Genomic DNA, 20,302 nt, shown 5'->3' with positions numbered 1-20,302 from the left:
GTATTCAGTTCAAGACGCTTGCGTGACTTTTGTCAGAAGCTCACAGGTATTCAATTGTGGCCAACCAGTAATGATCATTACCAATGCTTGGGAATATGTGCTATCTTAAAGTATGTAGTGGTAATCACTTAGAGGCGCTTGAGTCACGATGATTTATACCCAATGGAAAGAACCCGTTAGTTACCATATACCTAGGTACCGTAATGATTCACTCACGATGATACCTTCCTCAGTGACTCTTGGGTCAAAAATGCAGCAAGCACCTGCCGCTCATCAGGTTCCGAATTCCAACCTTCCCTTCCTCATCTCCTCCACCTCTTCCTCTCTCATCATCCATCAACATCTTCTCGCCTGTGGTCAGCCGTCTTTCAATTGGACTTCGTTGATCGCCCTTTCATCGCTCAATCTTTTGCTACTCTACAGCCCAGCGACCCTATCGGCATGGCTTCGCAGGGCTCAAGCTCCGCCCCTCCCAGAGACGTCTACGCCTGTGAGGTAACCCAAGACTGGGATCCTCGTGCCCTCAAGGCCAGGCTTCCTCGTGGACTCACTCCAGCTCTGAAGGTCCAGAAAGGCGACAATGTCTGGGCTTTCAACATCAACCAGGGATATGGCTACATCCATCTACCTACTGGAGATACGCACCTCAGAGGTAACTCCGCCATTCCTACCTTTAGATCTTCTGCTAATGATCAGGCTGGGTACCTCTTAACATCTTGAAGAAGGGCGCGATAAAGGTTGAAGAACTACCCATCGAATTGCCTGCAGAAGTCCGTAACTTCAGATCTACCGCACCCCAGGGCACTCAGACCAAGTCTGACGCGAGCGTTCTGCTGAAAACACTTCGAACACTTTGGAACAATATTCAGAGCGAGCAGCCTCTCATCAAGGAAGTGATTTCCGGTATGAATGAACAGAGTCAGTCGGTTTTCTTCCACAGAAACGCAAGTCAATACGGTGATGTCGTCTACAATTGTAAGTCTGATCTCTTCCCTCCTCCCTCTCCCTCAGCCAGAGACTGACTGTATTGTCACCCAGGTATCACCAAAAAGGCCCGTGAAATCATGGACAAAGGCAACTTTTCCATCGAAGAACTGAAGACTCTACCACCGGTCTCAAGCACCTATCCCAAGCAGGCCGGGGTTTATATCATCATCTACGAGGACTTTGGTGGCCGTCAATCTGGAAATACCACCTATATCATAGCCATTTATATCGGCCAGACTGTCCAGTTTCAGAAGCGCAAGGACGCGCATACCAGAAATGCCACAACCAAGAACTCCGTGCAATACAACCTCGCCAGAAAGGCCAATAAGATGGTAATGATACCTCTCTTATTGCAAACGGCAACCAGTGTACCACCTGGTTTCCTCGACATTGCAGAATTCTCTATGGTCTGCCTTTTTCGAAGCTGGTATGCAGCTTTGTTCCAACCCCGCGACCCTGAGCTCCTCGGAGCCTATACTATCGATCACGAAGGGTGCTTGGTCTTCTCTCGCTTAATGCGACAAGTTTCTACTGAGACGGGCTGGAACATCGCTCCCACTTATGGCCTAAATTGGAACACTCCAGTTCTCAAACACCCTAAGTTCGACCTTCCGTGGGTTGCGTGGCACGAACCGGAATTGGATCTTTACAAGTACCGCACACGCCGAACTCTCTGGAAGAATGCGGGCGAAGTCAATGTATGCTGGTACGGAACTGAACGCCTACAGATCCCTCTGGAAGTTGCCCACGATACTGGTCTAGTGGACGGCGGCCAGTCAGTTCATCTTGAGGTCGAGATCCGCAAGAGAGGTGATGAATATCTCACTCACCCTTTCCGTTACGTCCGTTTCCCACCACAGATAGGAAGAAATCCAGAGCTTGAGAAGCTCAGATCCCTCGCTATCAAGATCCAGTGGCTTCCTGCTGGCAAAACGAAATGGAGGGAGTACTACATCGAAAGATCTCGACTCTGGCAGGCTCTCAGCAAGACAAATGATGTATTGCGCATCTACCGCTTGGGTCTTATAGTACTCTGTGATGTTGAGAAAATCAGCTACACGGGAGCTCCAGCCTGGATTCACTCTCTCTCTCCAACAGAGATCCAGTTCCTGCGATATGACCATCTTGGGCAGAAGAGAGTAGTGGAGACAGTCCAGCGCAAAGTACTTCCTTGGCCAGCTGACAACACCATGGCCCTGAATACCCAGAGACTCAACGAGTTGTTTCCTCGCCAGTCATTCCCCGGCACTGTCATTGGGGCAAAGCCTCCACCGGGATTTTTCACCAACAACCGCAAGTCGTGCGACATGTGCCTTTCACAGCGCACTGTGAGTTTCAATTACCAGCTGCTCATGACTTGGTAAACTAACATACTACATAGACCACTGCCTGCAAGTATGATCCTACTGACAACTCATGCCAGTGTTGTAGACCTTTGAACCGTCCTTGTACTTGGTCTAGAGCAGGACAAGACGTCATGGATCTATTTGTTCATGGCCAGAGCCTGGAGGAACTTGGTATCGCAGTAAACCTTTCCCGAGACATGGGTTCAATGATCGGTCCACTGGAGGAGGCACCCTTCGATCCTGATATCGAAGGTATGGAGCATGGAGATCCGCAGGGCTGATTGACGAACAGAGTTGGCTGTGGCTGCTGGCTACGCTCTGAAGAAGCCGGCAGTGGACTTGGCCACGGGCTTTTGTTTTTATCTGTAATTATCGCTCTTGATTTCTGTGGTTGGGAGAATCAACGGCTTTGAGCACGGCTGCGTTACTTTTCTCTCAATGCTGTCGTTCATTATTGCTATTTTCTGCTTGCAAGACGCTGAAGGACATCACCGTGGGACTTTGCTATGAAGCTAAAGCTGAAGCTCTTTAATTCTTTACTGTCATTACCGCTTAACTTGCTTAACTTTCTAGCTTATTTCAATCATTATCAGGTGTTTATCTATTCTGATTTGCTTTTAAGTTGAGTACGTCCAGCCCATTTAACGTAGAGTAACTCCTACAGGACGGTGACATTGAGGACTGTGCTACATGCCTTTCTTATGCATCCTGTATTTAACTTAATGTAGACAGGCGGGAGATCTACTCCTCTAGAACAGCTCCCTCTGCTTCTTACTGGTTATTACATTTGGCTCCTCGTAGTAAAGTAGCAAAGGTCATCATCAGCCCAAAGAGAGAGACAGAGGATCACAACATGCATGCATTTACATTTATCTGCCATTCATCTATCAGGCGTGTAATCTAGATTCGATAATCCGGTGATGTGCAACTTGAACATATGTGTTATATTTGCACAGTTCCAGCCATTTGGCAAAAACGTGTTTCCCAATCTCATGCCCGCATTCGAGGGAGTGGGGGCCCAGGGCGGGTAGAGTCTGTGGTCAAGCTTCCAACGTCAACTAGGCTGGATCTAGCCGATGGACATATAAGCACGCCCATGGGGATAACAGTTTTCTTCTTGAATAGCTGTCCTTCGCGACTACTGACGCGTATTGAATGCATTACGGAGTGTCATAAAATTCTCACTTTAGATCTTTGCTGGCCAATTGAACATAAACTGAACCACGCCCTTTGATGCGATGCTTCGGTACAGGGAGATCAACCAATCCGACACGGAGCACGTTAACGAGTACTGTAGCAACATATAAACGAGTTTGTAATCGCAGGGAACTATTTGCATGACCCTCATCTTTCGTGGGTGATTGCTGCTAATTTCACACCAGCATCAGCGGTTCTCATCGCAAGCTGCGTAGTAAGTAGTTGTCGCGTGGCACATGCGCAGCAACGTAGTGTGCATCATGGCTTGCCCATGGTTACTGGTCCATAACGACTGTGTTACATTTTGCGGTCCTTGTGGTCACCATAGAGGCAGTGATAGCTAGGCTGAATACAAGACGGTGTTTCATGAGCCTGATGGCTACTACTCAAATGTTTGTTTCAATGAATTAAGCATTACAGTCAAGAAAATTGGTTAGTGTGAGACTTTTGATCTGAGAGCTAGGAGCTCAAGGTTATCTGTCGACAGCTTGAAGTAACGAGGAGAGGAAGCTGCAATGCTCTACCGCACGTGCCGCAGTTGCGAATGAATTCAGAATTATGGTGCCTCTCCTCAACAAATCAGCATCCCGATTGACGCAATTGGTTAGCGTGTCAGACTTTTAGGAAACTGAGATCTGAAAGTTATGGGTTCGAGTCCCATATCGGGAGATTTTTTTAGAATTTTTTTTCACTTGCTCTTCTGATCAAGGAGAATGGATTGCGATATTTTTCATATCAATCCGATACGTTTTGATGGAGTTACAAGGGTATTGAGTTTGGAGAATATATAGAGTGGGTGGGGCGACGATGGGCGCTGGGTCCACTCATTGTTTGGGGCCACGTGACAGCGTGAATGTCCAACACTCTAAGGTGGAAGAGACTCTAGATAATAAGTCAAAGAACATAGTGGTATTAATAATGGAGGTTTTATCTAATATTCTTAGCAGCCGGGGATAACAGATGGGGCAGTTAGCGCATTAATAAGTACCAGTTTTCTCCTTGTTAACATACTTCTGTATAGTGGGGGGCAAAAAGTATAAAGACCCCTTAAGGTACCGAAAGGGGCGTCTAACCGGAACGGGAGATTATCGCGATGCCACTTTAAGCTTATATTTTCGACCTTTTAAAGTAACTGTAAATAGGCTTAATACTTTATATACTAACCCTCTGCAGCAATTATAGCTATAACGCAATTTAGCATTATATCATAAAGGTTCTTTAATACTATATCTTAAAGACTATCTTAAGCTTCTATTGCAGCTAAGACTAGGGCATATTGTATAGCAACTGTATCCTCTATATAAGTCAGTTCTAGATATAACCGATATATCTCTGCCTTTATTAGTGCCTATAGATTCTCTATAGGGTTTAAATCAGGCAAATACAGCAGCTAAGTTATCAGCTTAACCTAAAGCTTTTCCAAAAGGGCTTTAACAATCCAGGCAGTATATATAGATATATTATTATATATAAAGATATTACCGGCTTAGAGAAACTAAAGTAAGATATAGAAATAAAGATAATATATATTAATAGCATTAATATTACTAATAAGAGGCATTAATGGCATATAAGAATTATAACTAAAGGCAGCCTAGAATATCTGCCAAATGGCACCTTATCTCCTTACCTCCCTTATATCTTATATATAAAGAGCTTTATAAAGCAATAAGAAGGTCTAAATAGGTCTTAAGCCCTAACTGCAGTGTATTATATACTTATTACTCTATTTTATATATCTCTAATTAATGCCTTAATATATTATAGCCTATTAAAGCCTCTTATAAGTCTATAGCGGCATTAAAGTAACTTGTTTTTTCTATATCTATTTTCTTTTATTTATCTTATATAAAAGGTATTAAAGAGACTATAATTTAACTATATTATTAATAGAATTAAATAAATCTTATATAATTATATATAGATTGGTTATAATAGTATTATAAATTTAATCTTATTGCTCTTCTATAAGCTTATATAGCATACCTAATTAAGGCAGAAAAAAATTTTCCTCTCTCTATTATATCTTATAGCAGTATATTATTTTAATTATTTTAAGGGAAATATAAAGAAACTGCTTCTAAATTTAATAGTAGAAATAACCTTATCTCTTTAATTTACATATTTAAGACTATAATAAAGGCAAAAGCTCTTTACTGTATAGCATTGCAATCTATTTTTTAGTGTTATGATATATATAAAAAAGCGGCGTTAAAAACGCGGTCTCAATCGGGCTAGTCAGGGAGGAGCTACTTAGGGGGTCTTCATACTTTTTGCCCCCCACTATAGGGTTATTAATTGAAGTTCCGAAACACTTTCAGTAAATGCCTGGAAATTTACCAGTCTGTAATTTATATCACTTAATTAAGGGGAGAGACTGCCTGGAATACTATCAAGCTCATGTTACATTCACAAGTTATCACAGACACATTCAAGGCTCCTCTACGGTAGAATGCCGAACCGGCTGTCCGTTCCGGCGCCGAGGATCCACTTCGCGATTGTGCCGTGCCGAACCCGGCACACAAAAAGATTGATTTGAGATCAAGAACTCACATCGTGGAACCAGCGGTGTCAGGAGCCATAATTGCAGACCTTAGGAGTTCCGCTTATGCTTGACGCAGGCCTCAAAAAATATAAGGCGCCAACCGGTGATATAACAGCCTGGCGCTGGTTTTTGGCGTCAACCACCATTCAAAAATCTCAGAACAAAGAACTTGCAAAAAACAAATTGCTTCGTAGCAGCTACTGGTTTCGATCCAGTGACCTCCGGGTTATGAGCCCGGCTGGGATATGTTAGTACTCTATCGTTAAGTTACATTGTGGAGCAGAAACATACCGCGCTTCCACTGCGCCAAGCTGCTTTGCTTGAGCTTTGCTGATAAAAGGCTTCGTTTTGAATCAGTTTATGTAGGCACTACATCCACCTCAGCCCAGCCCCAGGAACAAACACAACACGTCTTTGTGGCAGACTTTGTCGTTTATTGGGCTATCTTCCCACATGTCATGTTTCTAGAAAACTGTACAACGTTCTGCCTGTCTGCATCGTGATCTACATTGCATAGATGATCCCTTGCCTTGGTGTTTCTATCCACAGCATCCCTCAACGACGACGACTGTGTAACTCAGTCACCAATTCCCCACAATGATCCCATTTTACATGGAACTCCGTCTTCGCATTTTGCTTAAAGCATCGAGCCTTCTTTCACACAACTTTGGCTCTTCTCAGGATAAATGCTTCGTGGCGCACTCCGAGTACCATTCACCCATGACCACACTTTCGTTCTACCTGGATTCTGTATGTTCTCAGACTTTGTCACCAATATATAGATTAAACTTCTTCTCATGTTGCAGCCTCTGGTGTCGCCGGAGGCTTCTTATCTCGCTTCCACCAACGCCCGTTGAGCCTCAAGGGTTGCGATGTCACTGAATCAGTCCAAACGGCACAACGAAAGCGACGTCTCCCACAAAATACCGTACTACTTTTTCGCCACCTCCTTATCTTCCCATATGTCCAGCTCGCGATTCATTACCAGAGCTCGTGGTCACAAACGCTGTCCCTCTGCTAAGTCGCGCCTCAAGGCTGCTGTGACTCACAACCAAAACCGTAAACCTGCCACCTCACAAACCCTCCAGAAAAGAGATACTTTTTAGTGACAAAATCGCCTGTAGCTTCTCTTCGTTGTCATTAATCTGTGACTTTACTGTTAATTGCTCAATTTTTTCCATGATGCTCCCGCCTCGCTAATACCTTGACCCTGGCAACTGTCACTCAGCCAGTACATCACCATTTCTCAAACAGACTTTATGCGTAAGATACCCGTGGATTTTGGAACCCCAATTCCTTCCTCTGGGTGTATCATTTTCCTTATCGGTGCAGCTTTGGCCCTTTATCATCTTCACGAGAACTTCGTGTGATTCATGGGAGGATAGAACTTCTGACATCAAGCTAGCATAGTAGACATAACTCTCCTAAGTTCAACTAAACTTATACTAAACTTACCTAAGCTTTTCAGCCTTTAGGATAAAGATCCTAGGTTTTCTTGCCTCTCGTAGAGGAGCATCATGTAGTCAGTGGCTTCAAGAGGATGATCACCACAGGCGAGTAGACTATCACCAAGCTCGAGTTCATCAAGCTTTGGCTTGTAGTGAACTTTCCATTCGTACTTCATGGGGAATGTCCCAAGCCATATGTATGTTGGACAGAGATACGGCTGAGATCTGCTTCTCCAGTTGAGGTTGCTCCGCTGTGGGAAGCGGCATCAAGTGCTCCTGCAGCTGCTTTGTTTCTATCACATCTTGATGAATAAAGTCTGACATGTTGAGAATGTCACATCGAACCGGGTGGCTGTCGATTGTAATTCTCAATTCAGTTGTCCCAAGACACGCGTGTCCTGGACAGTTGTAGATTCAATGAAGCATGGCTGCAAGATCAAACCGACACAACACATGAGCTACAGCAAAGGATAAGCATTGTCATTCACTCAAGATAGCAAAATATTTGGTTATGCGGTCGGTCAATTCAGAGACTTCACTTGGGCAAACGGCACAAAAGATAATCTTCAAGATTCTATTAATTCATATATCTCGCTGACATGCTTCCTTCCCTATCTATTCATATGTATCCCGCCAGAGCAAATATCCTCAATTGCTTGCTGGCCTCACACAAGGGTATCTGCCTATCCCGGTATAGTAATCCACGCATAAAACCGCCCGAAAGATGCAACATTCAACAGAGAGAAAACAAAAACATGCTGCAGTCAAACAATTCTGTGCCCTATGCAGCGTTCCATGACTTTAGTTTCCCGTCTGATCTCATTCCATCCTTCTTCAACACCGTGGTATCTCAAAGCAAACAAATGACTAACAATGACACTCAAGAAAAGACAAAAAAAGGAAATAGGTATGTGGTTGTCCTGATGTATCCAGGGCAGACAGAAAGGAAATGTGTAACAAGAGAAAGTTCGTCAGATAGTGGAGGATGGATATCCTGTCGTTATGTTCCTCGTCCTCCTCTTCAGGGGTGATTATTAGTACAGATATATGGTAATGCAGAGTTTGAGAAAAAAGAGAATAAATGAAATCATAATGCTCAAAGAATGCTTTTCCGTTCCGAGATTTAAAAAAACGCCTTATAGTCTCATGTCCCCGTCATCCAAGTAAAATGTCGTGGGTGAGCCGAACTGTTGCTGTTGAGCTTGGGGCATGAAACCAGGGTTCGATGTGTACCCTTGTTGAGGGTGGCCCATTCGCATTGGCAGTTCGTAGCCCGCTGGCATAGACGTGGGAATCATGTCGGCATACATGGCTGGCACAGGAGGGACAGCCTCGTGCTCGGAAGCAGGGCTTCCATACACACTTGTCTTCTTCTTGGGACGCAAGTTCTCAAGGCTTAGTCGCTTGCCCCAAGACCCAGGTCGCTTGGAAGGAATAGGTGTAGCAGGACGAGCAGCAACAGGTTGTTGAGGAGGCATGTAGACGTTGGACATGACAGTGTCTTGTTGAGGGAAGTGCTGTTGCATGCCAGTCATGTCCCATTGTTGCTGAGGAAGCTCCTGACCAGGCAGGATGTAGGTCATGGAAGCATCAGCAAAGGTGTTCATCTGGTCAGGAGCAAACTTGGGTGCGTCCACTGGCCAGACATGCTCGTTAGGAATGGGGAACGGTGTTCCAGGATGAGGGCCAGCAGTGAGATCATCGTGAACCATAGGCTCAGGAAGACCGTCCATTGGTGTCGTGGGTCGAGTCTCCTGCTTGATGCGTCGGGCAGGGAACGAAGGTGCCTCCGGCGTTTGAGGAGCCTGCTTCGTCACAGTGACCATCGGTGTGTTGGTCTCACTGTTCTCGGCCGTCGAGGATTGAGCACCATCAGCGTGGCCAACAGTGTCCATCAAGCATTGAGATCGGAAGGGCAGAGAGAACTGCAGGTCAATCTCGCTTGGTGGCGGTGTAGTAGGGCTGGTGAAAGGCGATGTGCCCAGGATGAATGCAAGACGCACAAGTGTTGAGATATCCTCACCGAGATGACGGGCCTCAAGCATACGCTTGAGATCACCGGAGGAGCGATGGCGCCATGTGAGCTGCATTCTCTTCTCCTTGGGCCAGATGCAAGTCTTGAAAACAGACTTGACCTTGGACTGACGCATGAGATTGTGGACTTGAACCTTGTACTCCCAGTTGTTCACATCAAAGCCATCCTCAAAGTGCTTAGCGATGTGCTCAAAGTACTTGTCGCGGCTGGCAGAAGCCTGGTCGTTGGAAGAAGCCTCAAAGACACGGTCCTTGCAGCTGGCGAATCCACAACCAAAGACAACCTGGGGGCACAACTCTGTCTTTGCAGTGCTGTTAGGGAGGGCGTCCATGCGGTGTGTCTCCTTGGCGTGAGTGCTGTAGGCTCGCTCAGTAGCAAAGGAGAGATGGCAGCCCTTGGTCTTGCAAAGCCAAGTCACATCAGCACCGTGGAAATTGTAAAGATGCTTCTTGAAGTCACTTTTCCTGCCGAAACCAACGGGGTTGTTGTCGAGGAAGCACATGGGGCACTGGTATTTCTTAGAGGTTGGTGTGACATGCCGGGGCGACGGGTGAGAGGTGACATCGCATGAAGGGATGGGTGACTGCATGAGATTGGGCGAGTCGAGCCATGTGCGATCGGCAACTTTACCGATCTCACCGTCGTGAATCGAGGGAACGTCGCCTGCGTTATCCTGCCATGTTGATTGGGTTCGAATCGAGGCCGCATCGGATCGTGCATGAGAGGCGTCAGAACTGCTCCATGCTAGTGAGGGAGCGCTGGTGTTGCTGAGGAGTGTTGATGCCGAGAACGTGGAGGCTCGAGCTGTTAATTGTTAGCAGGGCTTACATTGAATTGTGTGTGTGGTGGAAATCACTCACATGAAGCACCCAGACCGCCAAGAGCGCATACGAGACTTGAGACGCCGTAGCGACGGGTAAGCCCCAAGAGGATCTGCTGGTCCTCTTCGGACAGAGGCCTCACTTGGTCCTCTTGAACTGGAAAGGGAAACATGTTCATGTTGTGAGTGAAGAGTGCTCGAGACTCGGTCAACGGTGCGATAACGCGCACTCAGCGCTTGAGTGACTTATCAACAGTGGCTCGAACAAAAGAGCGACGGCTTGTGTCGAGGTCGATGTCAGCAATAGGAAACAGTCGCCGACGATGTGACTATCATCAAGTTGGAGTCGGCGAAGTCGAGTCGACAGTCGAGTCCGTGAGGCGTGGTGGAAGGCCTGGTGATACCAAGGAGTGTCGATAAGTTGAGTTAACGTCCGGCGAAATAGATCAGCAAACACGGTCCGAGTCGAGTCGAGTCGTGTGTGAGTGAGTGAGTGCGAAACGAGGGGAAATCGACAGCCCGCGACGATTAGTGCTTGGTAGTTTAGTCGTTGAGTCGTAAACTGAGAACGCTGTGGAATGTGATGCGATAGTTGCAAGTCTGTGGGTATGTATGTATGTGATTAAAGCAGAGAAGAGCAGAGCAGATCAATTAATGTAAGCGTGAAGAATAGACGAGACACGACGAGACACGCAAGGGTCCTTGTTTGAAGATGGGGGAGGCAGACATAAAAGTATGGGTAGGCCAGGTAATAGAGAGGGTCAAGTCAGTCAGTGTCAGTCAATGTCAGTCAGAAGAGGGAGAGTAGAGCAGATGGATGAAGTGTAGGTAGGTAGGCAGTAGGTAGTAGGGCAGGGGAGAGAGACTAGAGACTAGAGAGAGGCAGAGGCAGAGACAGGACAGAAGAGGGAAAGTCCTTCTAGAAGCTTTCTTCGAATCCCTGGACTTGGGTGAGACATTACAACGGGCTTGCCGGAGTGATCGCTCACTGTCGACCCACGCTTGACTTATCCATGTCCTGGCTAGTCTGAGGGCTAGTGACTCCGTCAGCCAGGGGGTCCCCTGCTCATCACCAAGGCCGTTTCAGGAACGTCATTCGCTCAGAGAAACTCTGTTTTTTGCAGGAGACGGAGAATCAAGTGACGTGCCTGTCGATGATGTACTTTTTGGGAGTTTCACATGAGATGGGATCAACAGGGACCCAGAAATGCTCCTTTAGCATGATGCCTACTCGACGCTCTAGACGCTGTAGGCTTTGCACTCAACTATACTCCCAACAGTGGCTTTTAAGCCATTCAGGCGTGCCTTACTAAATCCTCGATAGCCCGATTAACTTGGCCCTCGCTCTTTTTGGGTGTGCTAGAGTGACCACTGCCCTAGACTAGTATAGTAAGGTCTGTTCTGTTATGGTCAGGCTGGGTAGCAACGGACGGGGCTACCAAGTCGAGTCCGACTGAATTGAGGCACCCAAGGATGGATGATGGATCCCATTAAAAAAAAATTCGGCTGGAGCTACCGATAAACTCATCTCACCTCTGCAGGCAGTGAATTTTAAAGTGCAGTCAGTGTCTGCTGCGATGCGATGTGCTGTAGCCAAAAATATCAAGGGCCTGCGCCAGCAAATTACGTACTTTTGTTCGATATTATTACATTACGTAGACGGGCATGACACGACCTGCTGAAACAGTTCTGCCGTCTTTCTAGAAGAAGCTGCATGCAAGAGAGATTACATGACATTTGCTTTTCAGCGCGATACAACATTGAACACATACTTACATACATACTCCGTACATACTTATACGGAGTATTAATTAATGGAGGGCTGGTGATTTCATTCCTGGTGGGCTCCTTTTTCTTGTCTTGTTGTCCTGTGCTTTGAGGTCAGTGAGTTCATCAATCACATCGACAACCTGATGAACCCTGCTCGACCTCGCTTCGGGTTCGTTTGTTTCTCGAGTCCGTCAAGAGTCCAAGTGCCGTTCAAAACCGTTGACACCTTGAGCAGACTGTGTATGACCAGAAGTTGTACGTAACTGAATCAAACCCAACTCGAGCACTTGATCACACACAAAGTTTAGTTTGGTTTCGTTTAGTCAGAACAACTCTATCGCTACCAATCCCCTAACTAAGGTAACGAGCATACGGATACATCAAACGTGGCTTCCGAGTATCAGTCGCCGTCTCCACTCGACTCTTCAGAGAAGAACAAGACCAAGACAGAGCCAAGACCCCGTAATAGTAAAGCGCATCAGCAATAACGCGGGCCAGCAGACGACCCTGTTTCAGCGGGAAATGACGATGGGCCAATCTCTGGCTTCTGCTGCGAAAGACGGCGTCTGAATGGCCTGCCGAGACTTTACGGTGCGGAGTCTGGAGGGTTGCCTTTTGATCGTATTGGCCTGAGCATGGGGGGGTCATGACACGAGCCTGGTCAGTGTCTAAGCCACTTTGGAGAGGCGAGCCCCCCTGTAAATGGGATTTTGGTAAGAGGAAAGGGAACCCTCAGCGAGAGAGGTAGAAAAAAGAGGTCAAAACATTTGATCAGTGTGGATGCTGGCTGGTGTAGGTGAGTGGTGACATCCAATGCTCGCCCAGCTACGGTGAGAGTCCTTGGCAAGATGACTACTTATTCAATTCACTTTCAACCCCATCTCATGATAATGACGATGATTGTCTCTGTACAACCAAGGATGGTGCTGCAGCCTCGTTCCCAGTAAATTGAAGAACCCCCAAGAGTCGACAGCAACGCCATTTCCGTGAAACAACAACTCAAGGAAAAAAAGAAAGGAGGCCCCAAAACCTCAATGCGACAAGTCACTTCACTGAAGACGTTGTGCCGTATCTGGCTGATTAGGGTTTTTTGTTTGTTGGCTTTGCTTTGCTTTTTGTTTCATCTCACGTTCTGACCGCTTCCCTGTGGCGTTTGCTTTTTCTTCTCGAAAATTTCTGGACCTTTTTCTGATCCAACGCAACACGAGTGGTGGCTGACTTGCCAGAGCATCAGTGGGTTGAAATTACAATGCGTTGCTTGATGGAGGGACGGATATAGTATTCTTTGGGTAGCTCACTCATGCAACCGATGCGTTTCGGGCACCATGATCAGCACTGTAGATCCTGAGCCATAGCCATTGGATTGGCCCTTGCTTGCTTGTGCTTATTGCTTGCTCTCACGGTTGCCTCGTGATGGTGTACCCTTGTAGGTTTAAGGGCAAAAAGGCTGGGGTAACAGAGAGATGATGTGCTCTGCTGCATTGCATTGATGAATCGCCCACCAACAATTCAATCAATATTGTGACATGCCTCCTGCAGAACGCGACAGGCCTCTCTTCTCCTTCTGTTCCTGTCGTTTGTGAGGCATCCTATCCTCTATCGGGAACCCTTGCCATTCACCCAAGTCTTCCGATTTGCCCGTGCTGGTGCATCACTAACCAAGGCATCATGTAACTCATTTATCATGTACCCTAGGGCCTGAAGACTTGTTCAGCTCATATCCCCGCAACCACTAGAGTCCAGACCACTCTGATACCACGCCACGATGGAACGTCATGACTTATGGAGCAAGATTCATCCGTGGAGCATAGCCTCACGAAAGCCTTCGTCGATGATGCTGAAAGATGATGAATCAGTCAGGCTCACGATCAACATCAAACTCGAGTGAAGGAAGTGGAGTGAAAGAGGTGAAACCTTCTGTAACGCTCTCCCACGTGGTCCACCCGTCCTGTAGATCTTTGTCTAGACCTGGAGGCACAACCTTAACTTACAGAGGGATCGAGTTTGTCCGTCCGTTGGCTGCTTTCCGCCGTGTCCGTGTCGAGCAATCAACTCGACTGGAGGACAGCCAAGTCCACCAGTTCTTATCACAGCATCGCAGCCATTCCCCTTCTTGGTCCGCACTCCACGTGGAGGTTATGCAGGTCCCCTATCTCCAGCATCCCCAAAGAGTTTCACTTGACCTCCAACTTACATACAGCCTATTGTCCAGAGAACCCCTGTCAGGGATAACCCTCTCAAGCCTCTTCTTACCTTGCCATTGAGCTCAAGGAAACAACGCCAAAAGCTGACATCTATTTTTGCCTGCCTCTAACTCGTCCATGTTCTCGGACGTCAAGCCACAAACTCATGTAAACACACTCTGTGACATTTCGACATGCACTGTAATCAAGAATTGACACGCCGCCATAAACCTTCTCTGTCGCGGCATCATCTATTCTGGGTTTATCGGGAGAGCCTCCCGCAAGCCCCCCAGGTCCTTATCTCGACCTCGCGGGGATCCTTGTCGTAGAGAGGGCTTAGGCCTCGTCCGTGAAGCTGGTTTCCGTCCGGGCTTTTGACTGTGCTTCAGCCTTCCTGTATATGCCGCTCGCTATTTTTCATCCCAAAGAGCGGCACTGTTCACTTGGTGACTCTGCTTCTTGGCCATTAACATGATGGAATAAGACGCCATGAAACATTTTTAGAAGAGAGCTAGGTGACTCTCTCGGAGTCATGGAGGTTTTACTTTGTTAGTTGATGAGATGTTGTATGCGATGAATGCAATATCACCTCATTTCAGACACATGTCAAACCGCGAGTTCGGTACCTAGATCCGACCAAAGATCCGAATCTCGATACTCATCTTCACAAGTTATCAGATGGAGAGAATCTTTCCGCGTAAACTCTATTAACCTCGGGACAACGGGCTCGTAGTCCACGACTCCATGTCAACGGCTGCTACCCTGTACAACGCCGTCCGTCAGGGAGAACTCTGTACAGTTGCATTTTCCCTTAACATAAACTTTCTTGGCAGATCGTATGGCCAAAACAAGACATTCCATGCACTTGTATCTACAGGGAATGTCACTGACGACACAGTCACTCACGGCAGTTGCGGTTGTGACTCTAGTGTTAACACTATGTAACTCACATTGTCATCCATCACTTCCGCTGACAAGTCGATAGAGGGAAACGTGAACCTCGGAATACGCCTTACCTTACAAACTCTATTGCATTTTGTTTCTACCTTGATCTAGGTTGTCCCTTGTTTCAGCGTTGTTTTGTCAGAAGTGTAATATCGTGATCGACATCTTGCTTAAACTCAGAAGCTTGGAGCAGATATCCGTCGCTCCGAGGCCGACCGGCTACCTCGATTACCACAGGGACATGTCACCGCCTTAGACTGAGAGGAACGTGCAGCGGGGACCTCGCGGATCCGACATTGGCATACTATGCTCGACTGAACGAGTATGGTCCTGACTATAACGGTATCAAAGCATCACGATGATACACATGGCACAGAGCTTATGGTTTACAATAATCACATATGCAGTTGCATCCTGGGAAATAATGCTATTCATTCAAGCAGGGGGGGTATCAAATCCAATACACTTAGATGTGTAGCCTATCAACCATACCAAACAAACTCCCATACCTTGAACACACTCAAACACAATCCTGGCTTTTGAGCAATAGCAAACATAACCATGAAATACTTCCCAAGTACTCCCATCCATAAATGACCACAAGAAAACTGGTGCTAGGGGACACGCCATGTCTGCTGTTTCACCGACAGATATATAGACAAAGAAAAAAAAAATAGGGACAGTTGCAAGATCAATATGAAGCGGGCTTCAAACGTCTGCTTTGTTATGTGTATGTTGAGTCAAACCCAAACTGTATGTGTGGGTTCATAGGGTCTGTGGATGTAATACATGCTCCATCAGCAGCGGTCGTAATACCTTGAGGTCCATATGGACCTGAAAAGCTTGGACTTGACATGAATGTAGAGTCCATCATATCAGTATCCTGCATGTCAATGTCCTGCTCTGGAACATTGCCAGCAATAGACTGGAAACTCCGCAAGTCCTCGGCAATGATGCCTCCGCTAGCTTGCTGCATCATCGCGAATTGTTGCTGTTGCCGGGGATCATACATGGGTGCTGAAGCCATGTTGTACTGGAAATGGTGCGGCATAGCTCCAGGCGTTGCCGAACTAACAGGCATGGTGTGGCGCGGAGCCGGAGCGGATCGGCCAGAACGAAGAGGCCCGGGTCTATGGGCATAAGCGCGGCGCTGAGCCATGTATGCCATATTGGGATTTGTGGTTCCACGAGAGATGCGGAATTGGTGCTGGTCCGTACTCGGAGACGGGCCCGAGGGTGGCAGAGGAGGTGCGCGAGACTTGTGTCCCATAATGACCTGGCGGCATTGATCCTTGAGAGGGTTGATAAAGTCTTCGCGATACTCTTTGATCGACGAGGGTTCTGTGCCAAGGGCGATAGCATACTGAACAAGAAGTTGCAGGTCACCGAGATGTCTCGTTTCAAGGCGTTTCCTGAGAATGCCACTGGATTGAGGGTGCCATTGTAACTGACTTCGTTCGTCCTCGCCCCATGAAGTACCCTGCCAGGCACGCACCAGACCAGATTGTCGAAGGAGGTTTCGTATTCTTGCAGAATAAGTCCACTCTCCGCTGTTGGAGCCTTCGTCGAAATGCTTGACCACATGGGCCACAAATTCCTTGAAAATCGTATCGGCTTCGTCATCGTTGGGAGATTCAAAAACTTGAGAGCAGTTCTCAAAACCACAAGCAAAAACAGTTTGAGGACATAGGTTGACCTTGGCTTCATCAAGAGCCATGCGCGAACCACCGTGAGCTTGTTTTAAATGGGTTTTGTATGCCGTCTGCCAGTCAAAAACCATGTCGCAACCCTTTTGGCGACAGAACCACTGGGCGTTGGTATTGTGGAAATCCTCAATGTGCCTCTTCAAGTCATTTTTACGGGTACATGTCTTCTGAATGCCCTCTTCCCTGCAAAAGCCACATGTGAAAGAGCCCTTTTGCTTGGGTGCTGGTGTTGACGATTCATTGGATGCTGGTGACGTTTCCTCCTCGTGGGTGATGGAAGGGCGAGCAGCCTGTTTGCGACCAAGAAGCTTGGCAGTGCGGGCGGATACGTTGGAGATGATACTGCCTCGAGTCGATGAGTTGTCGGATGAAAAAGTCCGGATGCTAGCTTTGTCGAAGATGCTTGGGGTTTCCTCGGACTTTACTGAAGAAAAGGTACTTGAAGTAACTACAGAGGCTCCATCGTTGACTGGAAGACACGATGTTAGCGGTGACGGCGGGAAGTCAGATTAATTAATTACTCACTGGAAATGGAAGACGAATTTGCCTCCTCGTTTATCAATTGAGCAATGCCATCACGACCATAGCGTTGCATCAAATGGCGGATCAGCTGCCGATCAAGAGAAGTATCCTGATTAGACATTTGAGAATGCTGCGAAGCCTGCGACACGCTATCGGCGTCGGACCACGAGTCCGGAGCCATGATGATTGTGATGATGGAAGAGGAAGAGCAAAGTCAAATCAGGGCTGAAGAGAAGAACTCGCTCCGATTGAATGGGCAGTGGAGTACAGCGATTCAACCCCCAAAGTTAGTGGATCTGGGCTGGTATGGGGCTGGGTCAGGGCTCCCACAGTGAAGATGGAAGCCGATAACGACAGCAACAGAGTGCAGTGAAAGGACAGAAAGAAAAAAGGAACGAGAAGGAATCGGAGTCAGCGGGTATATAGTGGGAATTGGAGACAACAGGAGAATGAGGCAACCAAAAAGAATGACAGATTGTTGAAGCTGCTTCGCGAATGAAAAGCCGTCCCCGGAGACAACAGGGATCAACTGATAGCGGGTGAGATAGCGGTATGCGTACGCGATACAGTTGCTCTGGGGTAAGAGTAAGAGGAAAGATATGAGCGGGGACAGTTGGAGCCAAGAAATGGATGATCTGTCTGAAACTGAAGGGGGCGACAAGTGGTTATTATTATACTGAAGCGCTTTGAGCATCCAACGATGAGATTAGAGAAGAAGGAGAACAAGAGATGAAATGCTTGTAAAGATGAGGAAAAACCCGCTCGCAGTGACGATCGAAGGAGGGGAACCCAAGTACATAATGAACAAGAGGCATGGCATGGATGGCACCGCCTGGCCCTAAACCCGACTTGGCCCTTGATGTTGGAGAATTACGACAACCCAATAGAATCCAGCCCAAGCAGCAGCCCAGCATGGCATGGCATGGCCATGCCATGCCATGCCTCGACAAGACATATGAGTTTAGGGTGCATGCATGCTTACTATGCCGCTGGAAATTATTGACCGACTACTGCAACTACCCGTAGATCAATCCTAAACGACTAATACAATACCTATCCTCGGAATAGCTTCAATCAAGGACGACCCTTGAAACTCAGGGACTAGCCTCGCTCGGCACTCATAACCGTGGAGATCCAGAACGAGGCAAGGGAAGATTGTTCGGATAGATGAACCAAGACAACGGCAAAAGACCACAGAGTTGCAACTCTGTGGAGTGTGCATGGGCTGTGCGCTTGCTATGATCAGAACCTTATGCATCGCTGGGACACAGGGATGTTTCAACGGCGGCGGCATATTACTACCTACCTAACAGATGACGAGAACGACTGCGACAATGACAATGACAGCTAACGAACGTTGGCCTGTCTAGCCAGTCCAGAACATGATCTACCTACCAACAGCACAACTCGCCGACTCGAGATCGTCATGCGGCATGAGCTGATGATACCTGGCTAGTATGGTTCAGAGTGATATCGACTCAGACTCGGTCTAAGAATATTCACCGCTGCTAGACATCAATCACATCACGACAAGCATCCCTTCCCTTTACCAGCCTCGACTCTCAACACACAAGACCAGAAAGATATCTAATTATCCCACTCGCTCGCCTGCCCAGGCTCTCAATCAAAAACGTTGCCGAAATGATCATCTTTACTGGCCAATTTACGTCTGCTCGACGTTGCAACTCGACATTTCATTCTCCACCAAAAACGACAAGGAGAAACCGTGGAAACTGATCCGGATCCGCGCGGCGCCGCCCCGGACATGCAACGGCGACTGCGCTCTTAGGTGAAAGTATCTCGTGATGGGATCGTCCTTGGCCTGGAGACGAGGAGACATGGTGAGATTCTTGCAGTAGCCCCAGCCTTGGTTGGAAGCATAGACCAATGCTTGGGCCTGTGCTGTGTTAGTGGTTGAAGGGGACAAATCAAGTTGTGCAGTCCTTAAAATAAAGTAAGAACATAATTTGCAATTAATGCCATGAGGCCTAAGATCTTATCTCAGACATCGTGGTGCAGCACAGTAAGAAACGGAGACATGTTGACCTGTAAGAATGAAATTCGTCGTCTCACAAAGTTCTTTAAGGTGCCCAGGAACGGCGATTATCAACACCCTGGTCAAAGCCGTGTAACCAGTAATAGTTTCGGTATTCAGCCAGTCAGCATCCTGTCGGGCCATTAATCACGACAACTCCAAATCCTCAGATAAGCCAAGCCATCCATCCATCTATATCAAATAGAAACCGCCACAAACACCACATTTTCCAGTCAATTATGCCATTCCCCTTGCATTATTCTCACGCACAAAAGTCTAAAAGCTTGAAATGGGTCCCAGAGGCTTCATTAGACAATAACAAATTGTCCAGGAACCAGGTTCTTCTTCTTTGGAATTTCAGTCCTCCCACGTTTGCCCTCACTACATCCAGGATCATGTTTCTGATTCGTCCGCCTCAATTTATTCCAGCTCTCCGCCCCCAGATTCCAACTCTTTCGGCTTAATTACCCCCATTAAAGAAGCTAGACTGGGATTGTATGACTGGAAGTGCTGACACATCGGAAGATATGATTGTCCAGATCCTCACAACCCTTGCTCGTTCTCTCACATCTTTCGGCCTGCTTCCGTGGCCGTTGCGCTGGGCTTCAACAGTAATAACAAACAGTCCCAGGCCTGCATGAATTAATTTTTGTTGCACCCAAAAAAAATAAAAAAAAATCATCGACCCGGGGAATCGGGTACCAAGAAGCAAGGATCACGATGGCATCAATGTTCTCGCTCGTATCCAGAACCGTAGACTCGA

General features: G+C 47.2%; 3 protein-coding genes, besides 2 other annotated features; 1 reads left to right on the top strand and 2 right to left on the bottom strand.

Moving 5' to 3' along the window:
- Positions 1-441: 441 nt before the first annotated feature.
- On the top strand, positions 442-2,614 carry FFUJ_09525 (uncharacterized protein; the record flags this gene model as incomplete). XM_023568562.1 has 4 exons in its annotated part: positions 442-652; positions 697-975; positions 1,039-2,315; positions 2,369-2,614. The coding sequence occupies 4 exons, from the start codon at positions 442-444 to the stop codon at positions 2,612-2,614; spliced, it is 2,013 nt and encodes a 670-aa protein (XP_023435741.1).
- Positions 2,615-4,115: 1,501 nt separating this feature from the next.
- Positions 4,116-4,199, top strand: a tRNA (tRNA-Lys).
- A 2,067-nt stretch (positions 4,200-6,266) lies between these two features.
- Positions 6,267-6,391, bottom strand: a tRNA (tRNA-Arg).
- A 2,268-nt stretch (positions 6,392-8,659) lies between these two features.
- Positions 8,660-10,551, bottom strand: FFUJ_09526 (uncharacterized protein; the record flags this gene model as incomplete). XM_023568561.1 has 2 exons in its annotated part: positions 8,660-10,362; positions 10,419-10,551. 2 exons carry the CDS (start codon positions 10,549-10,551, stop codon positions 8,660-8,662), a joined length of 1,836 nt encoding a protein of 611 aa, XP_023435740.1.
- Positions 10,552-16,000: 5,449 nt separating this feature from the next.
- Positions 16,001-17,685, bottom strand: FFUJ_09527 (uncharacterized protein; the record flags this gene model as incomplete). XM_023568560.1 has 2 exons in its annotated part: positions 16,001-17,451; positions 17,508-17,685. The coding sequence occupies 2 exons, from the start codon at positions 17,683-17,685 to the stop codon at positions 16,001-16,003; spliced, it is 1,629 nt and encodes a 542-aa protein (XP_023435739.1).
- Positions 17,686-20,302: the final 2,617 nt, after the last annotated feature.

Source organism: Fusarium fujikuroi, chromosome FFUJ_chr09 (genome assembly GCF_900079805.1).
Source record: "Fusarium fujikuroi IMI 58289 draft genome, chromosome FFUJ_chr09".
NCBI classification, from domain to species: Eukaryota; Fungi; Ascomycota; class Sordariomycetes; order Hypocreales; family Nectriaceae; genus Fusarium; species Fusarium fujikuroi.
Note: the sequence above shows the minus strand (reverse complement) of the source record. Positions and strands in the feature narration are given on the sequence as shown.